Genomic DNA, 14,987 nt, shown 5'->3' on the forward strand with positions numbered 1-14,987 from the left:
ACAACGCATTCATTCATCCATGTGCAGATATGAGTACACACGGATAACGCATAAATCTGCATAATACACCAGTCTGCCATTAACATTATGGACACTGACAGGTGCAGTCGTGGATTTTACTCGTTATCATAGGCACTGTACGTGGGTGGGGGATAATATTAGGCAGCAGTGGATGCATTTTTGTCCTTTTAGTTGATGTTTTAGAGCAGTATAGGCAGCGTGGGTTGTGATTTGAAAAGGCCTTGGGTGGCTACGACTGGGTCAGCATCTCAAAAAATGCAAGCTCTTGTGGGGTGTTGCAGTCTGCAGTGGTCAGAGAAAAAAGTGATCACCCAAGGCAAGGAAAGCGGTGAAATGGTGAAAGGGTCACGGGTGGGCCAACGCGCTCATTGACTGCACGTTGGGAATGACAGCCTGGCCCGTAGTGGTCTGATGCCAACAGACGAGCTACCTGTAGCTCAAACTGCTAAAAAAGTTAATGCTGGTTCTAATAGAAAGGTGTCAGAATACACAGTTTGTTGCGTATGGGGCTGCATAACATTATGACCATTTTGATCTTGTGATCATATTGTAACTAGTGTTTTGTTGTGAGGTCGTGCAGTGATATGGAGTTAAATAATACTGTACATGAGTTTTCCATGTGTAATTGTTTGGGTTTACTCTCGACAGGGAAGGTGTCCAGTGGGACGCCATAGACTGGATGGACAACGCCGAGTGTCTTGACCTTATAGAGAAGGTACTAGGAAATTAATTTGTCATAACAAATGTTTCTTTCAATCCTAATATCTTCTGTGCATCTGGCCAGGATGTTGAAATGTTAACAGAGTTTTTTTTTGGTTGAAGTGAGTTAAAATAAAAGCTACTTCTCTGTCATTTAAGAGCTGTGTTGGACGCCTGCCTCGGATGCTCTCTGGAAAACTGATCTAATATTGTTGGACTGATGTCTTAGAAAGTGGTGCTGATTTCATAAATCTGATGCAATAACATGATGTTTTTTTCCCCTCTCTTTAAGAAACTGGGCTTGTTGGCACTAGTGAATGAAGAGAGTCGGTTCCCCAAAGGAACTGACTTCACACTGTTGGAAAAGTTGCACAGCAGACACTCTGTGAGTTATTTACAAAAACAAACTGCATGCATTATTCAAAAAATGTGCTGTGCTGGTGTTAAAATGTCACATTATATTTTATTTTATTTTTTTATTTTATGCTATTTTCCTGTTTCCCCACAGACAAACCCTTATTATGTAAAGCCAAGACTTGCTGACCATCAGTTTGGCATCAAACATTATGCCGGGGAGGTGAGTGATGTACAACTGAGCCACTTCTTGTTGTCATACTGTATGTTATTGTGTGAAATCTGGGAGATTTATGAAAAACCTGTCTGTCTTGGTCAGGTCCTGTATGATGTTAGGGGGATCTTGGAGAAGAACAGAGACACCTTCAGAGACGACATCCTAAACATGCTCAAGGACAGCAGGCAGGACATTCAGATACACTAAACCAGTAGCACTCTAATAAGTCATGAGATTGTATTAATAGGCTCATTTCAGTCATTCAAAGTAGACTTTTTTTGAAAGGTAAATCCAACTTAAGTTTAGCCGTTCTTTTAAGTAACAAGTAATATGAAATTCATTCTACCAATTTTTAAAGATTACTATCAAATCAATCATTGTTGGGTGAAAACCATTTAGAAATTTGTTTTTGGGCTTTTAACCAAACAGGTCTGGGAACCATTTAATCCCGCAAACTGTCAACCTCATCTAAAATCTCATCAGGAAATGACAATATGTGAATTATACAAAGAGTATAGGGAAACAGTTAAGTTCCTGAAACTGTCTGTATTTTTCAGGAACAAAAAAACATCATCATCATTTTTCTTTCTCAAGTTGAGAAATGAGAATCAGTATTTCCACTGAAAGAATTTACAATATGCTGGTGTGTAATCCATTATGTGTCTGTTGCCTCTCAGACTGGACTTCATCTATGACTTGTTTGAGAAAGTTGGCAGCAGGAACAATGAGGAGAAGATGGGCACAGCCAGACGCAAACCTACCGTGAGCTCCCAGTTCAGGGTGAGTGATGCAGGCAGTTTAAGGTTATTAGATACCCGACATAACAAGCAACTTATAACAAAGTGTGTAAAAATCAGAGCCTTGAGAGAACAGTTATGGATAAATGGAAGCACTTAGTCAGATGACCTGTTTTATCTGACACAAACCCAAAGATATTAATTTTATAGTGATATAAAACAAGCCAAACAGAAAAGCCTCACATTTAAAAAACTGGAAACAGGGAATATCTTAAACAATTTATAACTTCAGAGCTAAATATGAACTCTTTAAACTGTTTTTTTTCCCTTTCTTACATGTAACTATCAGTGAAATAATTACTACGGTCATTTTGTTCATTTTTATGCAAAAAACAATATTGTCTTTCTCTGTCTCTTCAGGACTCCCTCCATGCTCTCATGGCCACTCTGAGTGTATCCAACCCTTTCTTTATTCGCTGTATTAAGCCCAACATGCAAAAGGTCAGCCTGTTTCTCTGTCACACCTCTTTTAGTTCTCAAATTCACTTTAATACTGTCTCAGAACCTGACTGACCATCGCCTAATGAAGTATCAGTTCAATAATCTTTGTTATTTTACTTGTAGAATCCAAGTGTGTTTGACCCAGAGGTCGTCCTGAACCAGCTGAGGTATTCTGGGATGTTAGAGACCGTGAAGATTCGTCGGGCCGGGTTCCCTGTCCGCAGAACCTTCAAAGATTTCTTCTCTCGGTAACAAATCTCACATTTTTACCCCTTTGAGATGTTATTGCTGAGATCTCTTTTTTGTTGTCCCCCAGGCTTTGACTTCTTTCTTTTTTGCCTGTCAGGTATAAGATCATTCTGAAAGAGAAAGGGCCAGCAGCAGCAGATGATAAGAAGAGAAGTACAGACTTTCTAATAAAATATGACAAGACCAAGAAAGAGTGGCAGCTGGGCAAGACCAAGGTAAGATCTGTAGTTTTTGGCAACACCCCTTTCAGACTCTAGAAAGCTATCATGACAGATTAACATTATCTCTTGTGTAGTCTAATAGATTTTCTATACATTACATTATACATCTTTCTGGTAAGCCTTCAAATTTGTTTTGCAGGTGTTTTTGAAAGAGTCTCTAGAGCAGCGTTTAGAGAAAGACAGGGATGAAGTCCGACGCCAAGCTGCCATGATAATTCGAGCCCACCTACTCACTTTCTCTGCCAAGTAAGGAGCAGGAAAAATGTTTTTAGGCATTCATGTACAACATTGGACCTCTGCAACAACTAAGGCATCTGTGCTAGTTCTTGTTGACTGTGTTTTATGTTGCTCTTCTGTTTTGTCCACAGGAAGCACTTCCAGCGCATACGAGCCAGTGTCATCACCCTCCAGAAACACTTCAGAAAGCACATCCAACGCAGACGATTCGTGAAGCAATGTAAGGCAACGCTGGTGCTGCAGAGACACAGGCGAGGTCAGGTGGCCCGTGCTCGAGTTCGAAAACTCAGAGAAGAAAAGAAGAAAAAGGAAGAAGAACAAAAGAAGAAAGAGGAGGATGAGAAGAAGCCATTGGCCGAAGGGGAGCAGGAGGAAGTGAATGAAGGAGCAGAGAAAAAGCCTAAATCGCCAGAGGAAACAGCTTCTTCTTCTGTGCGTTTCTTATTATAGTTAAATAAAAGAATTGTCCTCCCATTGATTTACAGAATAAAGCAAATTAGATTTAGCTTATTTGATGCTTGACATGTCCCTTCTCTCCTCTCTTCCCATTCAGGATGAGGCCCGGCAGATGGAGGAGATCCTGCAGTTGGAGCGTGAGATCGAGCGCTTGCAGAAGAAGAGAGAGGACGAGGTGTCCCAGCTGTGTGAGTCCTCCAAACAGGAGCTGCAGCTGCGACGGGATGCCGAGCTCAAGCGGATGAAGAAAGAGGCGTCCCGCAAGGCCACAGAGCTCATCGACCTTCTGAACTTCGGAGGCGTGGATCCTTCACTGGGAGCAGAAGCAGCCAAACCTGCTCCAGAGGTGAAAGCTCCGAAACCTGCGAGTGCCACCAGGGGCGCGTCCAAAGAAGAGGAGGTGGACGAAGGGTTTCATGCGGAGGAGGAGTGCATCCCTCTCCCTGACTTCCCTCCTCCTGCTGAGACAGATGCTCCTTTGGATCAGGAGATATTTGCTCACCTCCCTCCCCCCCCGCCTGCTTTTGCAGAGGGGACAGTGCCTCCTGCACCACCTCCTCTACCCACAGATGGTGTTCCCGGAATTCCTCCTCCTCCTCCTTTACCTCCACCTGGAGATGGCTCCGCTGTCCCCCCACCTCCTCCACCACCACCCCCAGGAGAAGGGGAAAAGAAAGAAGGAGCAAAGACGGAACCGGAAAGGAAGGTGAGCATGGTGGAGAGCCTGGTGGACGGGGAGGAGCCGATCTACAGCATGCCGGCCGATACCGAGTCGGATTACGACCAGGAGGAGGAGGAGGGGTCTGTCAATGCCGGAGATGACAGCTCTGTATCGGGGAGCAACCGTGGGAGCGCCACTGTGGCGGATGATGAGCATCCAAGAAAGTCAACCTGCACCAATGCCAGCATCGAGTCCTACAGAGGCAGCTCTGACTCTGTGAGGACACACACTCACACGCATCCTCACACGCGTGCACGCAGATATGTATGAGCAGCTAAACAGTGAACATTTGCAATTTTGATATGATTTGATTTTAGCATCCTTAAAAAATCTTATAATGTAATAAACAGTTTCCTGGTCAATTGTTATTATTATATAGAAATAATTATTCATGTAATTTTATGATGTTGCAGTATGCAGACAGTGACGATGAACATGACGGCATGATGGACACTGATGAAGAAGTGACTAATGGCAGAGTGACTTTGCTTAATGGAAATGGACCGCCATATTTCCACGGCTACCTCTACATGAAGGGTGGGTATACAGTATATTATGTATTTTCCTAAAGATGGCTGTCTCAATTGTATTTTCACAACAGTTATTTAATTCTCTGCTTCTTCAGCTGGTCTGATGATCCCGTGGAGGAGGCGCTGGTGTGTGTTGAAGGATGAAACCTTCATGTGGTTCCGGTCCAAACAAGAGTCTCTCAAGTCGGGCTGGCTCTACAAGAAGGGAGGAGGCCTCTCTACTCTCTCACGGAGGTTGTTGTAGTTGTTACTGAGCGTAGCTGCATGCTAATTAAATTGAATTCTGGACTTGATCTCTGTTTGGAAATTCATAAAGTAGGAACAAGAAATGAATGAACTGAATGATTATGTAGTTGTCACTGGGTAGATAACATCCTACAAACCTTCACAAGAAATTCAAAATGCACATTCATCCAAATTAAAGCTCTGCTAGCTTTATGTAATGACATGATGCATGAAATAAACAGTTTGGCTGATGGTTGCATGTTGGCTTGATCGTAAGAAAGACAGTCTTGCATGTGATTGACCATCTGTCTTGGATGAATAAGCCCCTGTGTCCTGTTGAGGTGTTCATATGTAACACATGTCTAACTTAATGCTTTGAACCCTCTGCAGTGTTTGAAGACTTCATTGTCCTACACAAGCTGGTGTACTGCGGATGAATTACCTGAGATTTAACTTCTCAAATCCTAGTTAATCTAGTTCATAAAGTCATCATAAACAACTTACATATAACACACTGTTCCAAATACTCACAAAAAAACTAAAGAAAAAGCAGAAACAAGGATAAAAGCATTAAAAGCTAATATCATTTACTTCTATAGGGGTCTTGGAAGTTGTGTTTTTGAATGTGTGATCTTTATGAACTGAAGAGGCTAATTAGATAAGAGAAAATGAAAGGATTTAATGTTACTATACAATCAAAAATATTATTTATAAACCTAAAGTACAGTCAAATTACACTAATGTAGGTTTTGTGTATAGTTACTGCCACCATTGTATTCTATACAATACAATATGTATCATTTATAGGGTCACGTAAACCTTTATAATGTCTAGAGTGGATTGTCCTGGCCTTTGTTTTCATTGTGTCCTATTCTACCTCAGAAACTGGAAGATGCGCTGGTTTGTACTGAGGGACAGCAAGCTGATGTACTACGACAACGACAGTGAGGAGAAGCTGAAGGGAACCATCGACATCCGAGCTGCCAAGTATGATTTCTAGGAAGCTCCAGTCCCAAAACACACACATAACTCCCCTTCCTCATTGTTTCTCGGTTTTCTAGACAACAGCTGCGTCCCTCAGACATGTGTAATTGTGTTTTTACAGGGAGATTGTGGATAATCATGAAAAGGAGAACGCTCTGAACATTGTGACGGATGAGAGGACCTATCAAGTGTTCGCTGAGTCACCAGAGGATGCAAGGTGTGGTGGACAGAAAACAGCAACAAGTTACTATTTGTATCTGAGTTGATTTATATATTCTAACTTCTTACTGTCCTTCTGTGCAGTGGATGGTTTAATGTGCTCAGTAAGGTTCGCGTGTGCACTCCTGAGCAGCTGCTGGAGATGTCACACGAACAGGCCAACCCAAAGAACGCTGTGGTCAGTCTCTGAACACTAGTTGATCTTAACAAGTTATCATTCTTCCGTAGGCAATAGTGCACCATTAATGTGTGTTTTAAATTGTTCTTCTCTCCTCCTCCTCTTTTTTGTCCTTCAGGGAACTCTTGATGTGGGGCTGATCGACTCTGTTTGTGCTTCAGACAACCCTGATCGGTAAGCACTCATTCACTTTACATGTCAAGGAACATTTCGTTGTTTAACCGGTTTTTCAAATTTATTGAATTTTGTAGCTTTTGGTTTGGTGTTTGGTGGCCATCAAAGACCATGATGACCAATAGACCAAATCCCTTTTTAAAAACTGCATTTGAACAACAGACCTGTTGTCTCTTTGTTTCTCTTACCTGGAAAACAGGAAAACTCAACATGCCATCACTATCCATCTTATTCATACAACCCGTAACTATCTAAAGTTGGATTTTTTTATTTAAAAGTCTATCTCTTGACCTTTGCAGGCCCAACTCCTTTGTCATCATTACGGCCAACCGTGTGATCCACTGTAACAGTGACACACCAGAGGAGATGCATCACTGGATCAGTCTGCTACAGAAACCCAAAGGAGACGCCAGGATAGATGGGCAGGAGTTCCTTGTTAGAGGTGAGAACAATGTTTTTTAGATGAACAATCACAAGATCTGACTTTTAGGAATAGTTTGAATAATACCAGACGCAACAGAGAGCCAATTATAGATGGTGATAAATAAAAAGTTTGGATGTTTACTTTGTATATTTAACACTGAAAATATAAGCAAAAAATTGGCAAGATGTGGTAATATATGTGTAATAAAATGTTTGTTAAATACTTTTGTTAAAAGCACTTTAATTTTCTAAACAATATATGTTATCAAGTATCCATTTTATATCTGAAAATTAGAAATTGTGGCCTTGTGGATGCATAAATAATTATCCAATGAACCACATACTTTTTCTTACTATACAAAAACATTACATTCCTCCTTGTCTTTTCTCTTATCCTGCCTTATCATCTTTTAGGCTGGCTCCAAAAGGAGATGAAGACGAATGCTAAGAGCACCTCCCTGAAGCTGAAGAAGCGCTGGTTTGTTTTGACCCACAGCTCCCTGGATTACTACAAGAGCTCGGAGCGAAATTCCTCCAAGATGGGAACTCTGGTCCTCAACTCCCTCTGCTCCATCATTCAGCCGGATGAACGAGTGCACAGGGAGACAGGTGAGGAAAGAGAAATGAAGGGGAAAGGCAGAAAGGGCAAATTTAATTAGGGATTAGACATAGGAGATTTGAGACTAGATGTAAAGAGAGGATTCTAGTTCTACAATTATATGCATGAAAAAAAATGGATTTCATTAAACTAAATAAAGGAGAATGATTATACCGTTCCTTAGAGGTAATATTTTGTATTTCACTTTTAGGTAATAGATGCTTTAATAAATGTTTTTGCAGGTTACTGGAACATCACCGTGTATGGGAGGAAGCATTCCTACCGCCTCTATACCAAGATGCTGAACGAGGCCATGAGGTGGACAGCTGCCATACAGGGAGTCATAGACAGCAAGACACCCATAGAAACTCCAACTCTGCAGCTCATCAGAGACATCAAGGTAAAACACACACAGAGACATTCACAATTAAATCTTCAAATTAATTAACATAAACTGACTCCTAAATTGAATTTGATCTCTTCATGTCCCCTCAGGAGAACAGTGTAAACCCAGACATCGTGGAGCAAATGTACAGGAGGAACCCCATCCTCAGATACACTCAGCATCCTCTGCACTCCCCTCTACTGCCGCTCCCTTATGGAGAGGTCAACAGCCGTGAGTAAAAACTTAAAATCCGCAACCTACAGCCTAAAATCAATTGGGAATGTCTCAGTACCCACACTTGCCTTGAGCACAGCATGCACTGTGAGGTTCAGGAAATGTCACAAATATGCCAATACACAGCTTTTGGACCGACAATAATCAGAAGACATGAAGCAGATTAAGTTTATGACCCACAAGTGTTATTATTCATCTCCAAACACAACAGATTTAAAACCTCCACAGACATAATTTTGTGATATTAACAATATGTTCTTCTTAATGGGACTACTAAAAATAATATTGCATATCTGACACTGTCAAATATATTTTATCAAAGATTTTGAGATACATGTTCCATCCTTTGAAATTGTGTCAGACACAAACATTTCAAAATAATGTTGTGTCTCTTTAATGTAATGATAAACTACAACAGGCTTGAGGTCTTAACAGGCACTTGGGAACTTTGGCAATTACTAGAAATACATCACACAAGTAGACACTTGACAACTCGTAAATACCATAAGTATGGGTATTGGGAGGATCCACTTTCTTATTCTTCTTTCACAAACTGTGCATTTAAAAGTCACTGTCCTTTATTTTCATGATTCATAGTCTTTGACATATACATCTTTTCTATGTCATATCTGTTACTGCTGCCATCACTAGTATCATCAATAAGCTGCATCAATAATATTGCTTTATCTTCTCTATCTTTGTTCACCTTTTTCTTTTCTTTTTATCTTTGTCTGTGTGCAGTACAAAGGCAGCAGGGCTATGCCAGTCTGCAGGATGAGGCTGTGCGAGTCTTCAACTCACTGCAGGAGATGGAGACCCTGGCAGACACAGTGCCCATCATCCAGGGCATCCTGCAGACCTGCCAGGACCTGCGCCCTCTCAGGGATGAGGTACTTTATTTGTCAAGAAAAGTTTTCTTCACTTACTTCTCAAGTCTCAGTGTTCTCTATAGTATTACCTGCCAATTTTAGGCACTTCCGTAGTCTCTGTACTTAACATAACATAACATATAAGAACACATTGCGTATGCAGTGATTTGACACCTGTATTTGGCTGATTAAACTTCAGATTTCTGAATTGCCTCTATATTTCTGTTTTTCAGGTATACTCTCAGGTGATCAAGCAGACCAATCATGTGCCTCAGCCTAACAGCCCAGCTAATCGAGCACACTGGCATCTGCTCACCTGCATGAGCTGCACCTTCCTACCCAGTCGAGCCATCCTCAGATACCTCCGCTTCCACCTCAAGAGGTATGTGTGTGTGTGTGTGTGTGTGTGTCTGCATTACAAATTATGCATCACTCGTGGAAGAAATGGGTTATAAAGGTGTAATGTGATCTGATTCAGGGTACGTGAGCGCTTTCCCGGCACAGATATCGAGCGCTACGCCAGTTTCATTGGGGAATCCCTAAAGAAGACCAAGACTCGTGAGTTCGTTCCCTCTCAGGAGGAGATCGCCGCCCTGCTGGTGAGGCAGGAGATGAGCACCACCGTCTACTGCCATGGGGGAGGCTCCTGCAAGATCTCCATCAATTCGCACACCACAGCCGGAGAGGTGCACATCAAAAAAACAAATTTGACACACCCTCCTCTCAGTCAAACAGCGTGTGTTGTTACTAACTGGTCCGTGCTTTTATGTTATGTTGCTGCAGGTTGTGGAGAAGTTGATCAGAGGTTTGGCCATGGAGGAGAGCAAGAACCTGTTTTCTCTGTTCGAACACAACGCCTTCACAGACCGAGCTCTGGAGAGCAGAGTGATTGTGGCAGATGTTCTGGCCAAGTTTGAAAGGTATCTCTGTTCCTATGAACTAGCAGGATTATCTGTTACAATTATATGTGCACAAATATGTCAATTGTTTGAAGGTTTAAATCCATCTGACTAATTATTTGATAATAATTAGTATAATAAGAGTTGTTGTTGTTATTTTATTCTGTGTGTGATAACTCATCCAGGGTTTGTTTTATTTATTTTTCCAGACTGGCAGGTAGCGAAGAAGAGGAGGAGGAAGGTGAATGGAAACTCTACTTCAAGCTCTACTGCTTCTTGGATGTGGAGAGCATGCCAAAAGAAGGAGTAGAGTTTGCTTTCATGTTTGAGCAGGTGAGCCTTACGGCACAGTGTGGGTGTGAGAAGTAAGAATTGATGCTTTAAATCTTATTCCAGACAGCCATAAACACTCCATCATAGTTGTGGGATGGTTAATCAGTTCAATCACTTTGAAATTGAAATGAGATTACTAATTTTCTTTGTTCAAAGTAATTACCCAACAGCACCCACTCTACACTGCCTACATAGTTAAATGTACTTGTGTTTTAAATTATTTTAATTTCTTGTCCTCATAGCACTTGCCTGTCTTTTCCCACTTATAGCAGCTCTTACCAATTCATATAAGAGCCTTTTCTGTAGTCAATAAATTGGCTCAAACACCTTTTAAATGCATCAGGGAATATCATGTTGAATTAATATATTATATAGCACAAATAAAATGTCTAATACTTTAGTAATTAGTTCAGAATACTACATGTTATTGGTGTGATGTCATGTTTAGTAACAAACTACGATGTTGTATTTTGTGAGAAAAGAAATGTGATAACATTGTCACTCTCTTCTTCTCTACGTCTCTCTCAGGCCCACGAGTCTCTGATAAGTGGTCACTTCCCGGCCTCAGAGGAGACTTTGCAGCACCTGGCCGCTTTACGTCTCCAGTATCTCCATGGTGACGAGGCGGGTCGTGCCGGGTGGAGCCTGGGAACCGTTTATCCAATCGGACGTCTCCGCAATCGCATCCTTCACTCCACCAAACCAGGCGTGGGGGCGGCAAGTGGAGCCGGAGGAGCAGGAGGGGGAGGACCAGGAGATGGGAAGGGCACGGTGGGAGGACCGGGAGGTATCCCGGTCGCGGCAGAGAAACGAAAGACCCCGAGCTTCCTGGATGGCACCTTGAGGAGAAGCTTCAAGACTGGTTCACTGAAGAAGCAGAAGGTGAGTGATGGAAGTAAAGTTTAAGCCCATTTACTGCAAATACAACCATAACTACATAATTAATGTCAATGTTAAGTCAAAATGTAATATTAGTTTAAAAAAATGTGTTTAAATAAACTTAAACAAAGAGACAGCAGTTTCATAAATCTACTGATTTATTTTCATTCAGCATGGAAATGAATGGAGACCAATGACTGCTTGTAACTTATATCAAACAATTTAAACTATAAAGCATGCAATTAAAAAATATATAGTATAAATAATTTCTTGTTGAGCTAAAATTAGCAAACATGCAGATATGCCCTTTAGATAACAATGTCAATATGTAAAACAAAGCACTTGCTTCAAAATGTTTTTGTTTTTAGTAACTTTTAAATTAGAGAAAGCTAAAATATTGATGCTATAATGTAACTTGTATTTTTGTTTTGTTTAATTAAGAATTAGAATTGTAATATTTCCTATACCTTTTAAATGAAATAAGTTACATGAATAAATCATATTTCATTTAACTGTTTAAATTAATTTAATAAATACTTACTTTGGGGAAGATAAATATGAATATAAATCCATAATTTTACACCAATCCACCAGCAAATATTTATTCCCATAAGATCAGTGAACTCAGTCTGGTTTTAAATGTCTGACTGACTGATTGATAGTTTGATCAGTATTCCTCATTGATTGGCTGACCTGTGTTGTTGCAGGTGGAGGAAGAGCAGATGCTGGAGATGTGGGTGAAGGAGGAAACGTCTGCTACACGGACTAGTGTTCTGGAGAAGTGGACCCGGCTACAGGGCATGCCTCAGCATCAGGCCATGCTTAAATACATGAGCATCATCAAGGAGTGGCCTGGATACGGATCCACTCTGTTTGATGTGGAGGTGAGAAAATGATGGATTTCAGAGATTTATGCAAGTAACCTCTTCTTTTCCCTGCTCACTTCTTTTCTGTTGTTTCCTCTGTCTCTGTAGTGTAAAGAGGGTGGTTTCCCTCATGATCTGTGGCTGAGTGTGAGTGCTGACAACGTGTCAGTGTATAAACGAGGTGAACCTAAGCCACTGGAGACCTTCCAGTACGAACACATCACGTTCTTTGGGGCTTCACAGCCGTGCACCTACAAGATCATCGTGGATGAGAGGGAGATGTTCTTTGAGACACCACTGGTGAGAGCTCATGATTTATTTTTCATTCCCTTTAGGGCTGCAAGGATTATTTTCATTATTTTTATCATTGAATCGTTTTTTTTGTAATTAAGAAATGCCCACCACAATCTTGTTATTCTTGTTTTGTCTGAACTGGGGTAGACTTTGTATTGACCTGCTTTCTTCCCAACACATATGCATGTAGTTTTATGAATGTATGTTTTTTATGTTAGTAGTACTCCATAAAGTCCAATATAACTTCTTCTGTGGCTCTGATGGGAGCTTTGTAAAATATTGTCAACAGTGTTAAAAGATGGGCCATAGGAAGTGCAGGATCCAGGGTTTTCGGAGCATGAATTGTACTAGGAACTAAGGCTGCTAGTATACTTCTTCAGAAGTTCTTGTTGGGTGGTCGAATAGCTTCCCCCTGCCACGCCACCTTCCCATCTCGGATTGAGGGAGGCTGTGTCTGTAACTGTGGCCATTCAGAGACGAAGGCTATAAACACATTAGATATTCCAGTGTACATAACACAAACCACCTCTTTTCTTTCTAGTCTTCTTTTTAAATTTGTATATTTTGAGTCCCGTAACTTTATGGAAATCCAATACTAAATTGCTGTATTCCTCTCTAACAGATTAACACTTAATTACACACACAGCCAAACGAGTACACATATTTACCGTCCCACCACTTTTTTTCTCTCTCTGCGTAGGGTTGGGGCAGGATCCCAAGCATGCATGAGGGCCTACATTAACATGGATGTGAAGAAGCGCTGCCAGCATCCCATGTCCAGTGACCAGGCATCACCAGTTCCTGGCGTCAGGTGATCGCCCACCAACCAGTCAGGAGCCCTCCCGCGTTCATCCAGTGGCAAACAAATGTGCAGCCCCGCACCCCCCGGGCATTGGTTGCGTCCGTCTCGTTTGGATGGAGGCCAGTCGCACCAAACAACTAATCCTCAGATGAACCTCAGGGGTGGTGGGATGGAGCGTCTATGAAGAATGGGGAAAGCAAGAAGTGGACACCAGGGAGGGCCAAACGCACACTCTGATGGCACTGGGTTTCACTTGAAAAAGGGATTGGGGGATCTATTAGAAATGAGCATGACGAACCAAAAACAAACCTGTATTTTGGATGGTCCTTTCAAATACAGTAACCCCCTCCAAGCAGTTGCAGTCCCTGCATGTAGATGTTCAAAGCACACCTCCAAATTCTCCTCCCGCTTTCCTTTGCCGGACAAAACTCAGTAATAAAAGCACAACTCAGGCCGGCCAGGCCCCAGCCCCCAGTCTGTCCCAGGTGGCCCCCCCCCCCCCCCCCTCCTCAGCGCACTGCCAGACAGAAGAAAAGCCACACTTTCTCAGTTAAATCTGTTTCTTTCTCTCTCCTCCAATTTCAGAGTCTCTCTCTTTCTCTTCTCGTGTCCTCACTCCTGTTGCATCTTTGTTTGGTATTAAGTTATAATGCTGAATTCTTGTTCTTGCTTGCTTTCTCTCTGTTGTTCTTTCGCTGTCGTTTATCTGTGATATCAGCTGTTATTACATCTGTCTGTGACTGAGAAAAAGGACTCGATGATTCTTCTTCGGGGCTACCAAAGGGGAAAAAGATTTCCCTGCTTGACATAGTGTTCACTTACTCACTCGTCAGTGCCACCGTGTGGCCACAAGAAGAAAACACAGCCAACTGAAGTGGCTTTAAATATTTCTGAACATTATCAAATAGATATTCTTGAGAAGAAAGAGTGGAGGCTCTGTGGTCACGTTTGGCTTGACATGGAGAGTCTGTGCATGGCCTCACTTGGCTCTACAAAGAAAACAGTATCAACCTGAATAGTATGAGACAAAACATTTCCCTATCTATGTCTACATATAACACACACTGCATATATCTATTGTATATTCACATACACATAAACTGAACCAACATGTATTGTTTTGTACTGTATATCACACATTATAAGAGTTATAAATGAATTTTCGGTGGACACTGCACTGTACAGTATATAGATGCCATACTAAATGCAATGTGACACCTCTCGTGTAAAATACATGCAAGTGAATGGTGTTAATAATGACCAGTGTATGTCTGAATATGATGCCAATACTGTACATCGTTCACTGGCTGTGCCATTAATGTGACTCACAGAGAAATAAGAGTTAATAGTAAAAACACAGACCATAATGAAGCTGGCGGACAGTGGTCATGTTTTCACAGTGTTCTGATGAATTTATCATTGTTGTTATCTGTGGGACTCACTCTGCAGCATCAATTGGAGCCATAAAATACTGTATATCCTTGTCTGCTCATGCTATTCTCACTTTTTTATTTACTAAGATCAGTGACTTATACAATAATGCATAAGAGCTCCAGTTTGTCTGTGTTTCCAAACCTGTTTATGAACATTTATGACTTTTATTACTGATACTACTATTATTACTGTATGCCCCCAGCTATCTTAACCACCCTGAAGTGCTGTGTTGTAATGCTGCTGTATGT

The 14,987-nt window shown here is 41.5% G+C and overlaps 1 protein-coding gene across 1 annotated transcript in view; it reads left to right on the plus strand.

The window, feature by feature from the left end:
* The window catches only part of myo10l1 (myosin X, like 1), a 42,983-nt gene extending 29,665 nt beyond the window's left edge, over window positions 1–13,318 (plus strand). The window contains exons 14-44 of the mRNA XM_035673679.1: window positions 670–736; window positions 1,013–1,105; window positions 1,229–1,297; window positions 1,394–1,476; window positions 1,969–2,071; window positions 2,449–2,529; window positions 2,653–2,777; window positions 2,876–2,993; window positions 3,139–3,245; window positions 3,368–3,668; window positions 3,790–4,629; window positions 4,827–4,950; window positions 5,039–5,180; window positions 6,051–6,155; window positions 6,274–6,369; window positions 6,456–6,549; window positions 6,668–6,723; window positions 7,023–7,165; window positions 7,561–7,755; window positions 7,987–8,144; window positions 8,240–8,360; window positions 9,105–9,253; window positions 9,466–9,614; window positions 9,711–9,918; window positions 10,016–10,152; window positions 10,341–10,464; window positions 10,993–11,346; window positions 12,051–12,227; window positions 12,318–12,509; window positions 12,884–13,011; window positions 13,204–13,318. Of these exons, the coding sequence (XP_035529572.1) occupies window positions 670–736; window positions 1,013–1,105; window positions 1,229–1,297; window positions 1,394–1,476; window positions 1,969–2,071; window positions 2,449–2,529; window positions 2,653–2,777; window positions 2,876–2,993; window positions 3,139–3,245; window positions 3,368–3,668; window positions 3,790–4,629; window positions 4,827–4,950; window positions 5,039–5,180; window positions 6,051–6,155; window positions 6,274–6,369; window positions 6,456–6,549; window positions 6,668–6,723; window positions 7,023–7,165; window positions 7,561–7,755; window positions 7,987–8,144; window positions 8,240–8,360; window positions 9,105–9,253; window positions 9,466–9,614; window positions 9,711–9,918; window positions 10,016–10,152; window positions 10,341–10,464; window positions 10,993–11,346; window positions 12,051–12,227; window positions 12,318–12,509; window positions 12,884–13,011; window positions 13,204–13,318 (4,954 nt within the window). The remainder of the gene's footprint in view (window positions 1–669; window positions 737–1,012; window positions 1,106–1,228; window positions 1,298–1,393; window positions 1,477–1,968; window positions 2,072–2,448; window positions 2,530–2,652; window positions 2,778–2,875; window positions 2,994–3,138; window positions 3,246–3,367; window positions 3,669–3,789; window positions 4,630–4,826; window positions 4,951–5,038; window positions 5,181–6,050; window positions 6,156–6,273; window positions 6,370–6,455; window positions 6,550–6,667; window positions 6,724–7,022; window positions 7,166–7,560; window positions 7,756–7,986; window positions 8,145–8,239; window positions 8,361–9,104; window positions 9,254–9,465; window positions 9,615–9,710; window positions 9,919–10,015; window positions 10,153–10,340; window positions 10,465–10,992; window positions 11,347–12,050; window positions 12,228–12,317; window positions 12,510–12,883; window positions 13,012–13,203) is intronic.
* Window positions 13,319–14,987: the final 1,669 nt, after the last annotated feature.

Source organism: Morone saxatilis, unplaced genomic scaffold, assembly GCF_004916995.1.
Source record: "Morone saxatilis isolate NCDOM2014 unplaced genomic scaffold, NCSU_SB_2.0 Contig3, whole genome shotgun sequence".
NCBI lineage: Eukaryota > Metazoa > Chordata > Actinopteri > Moronidae > Morone > Morone saxatilis.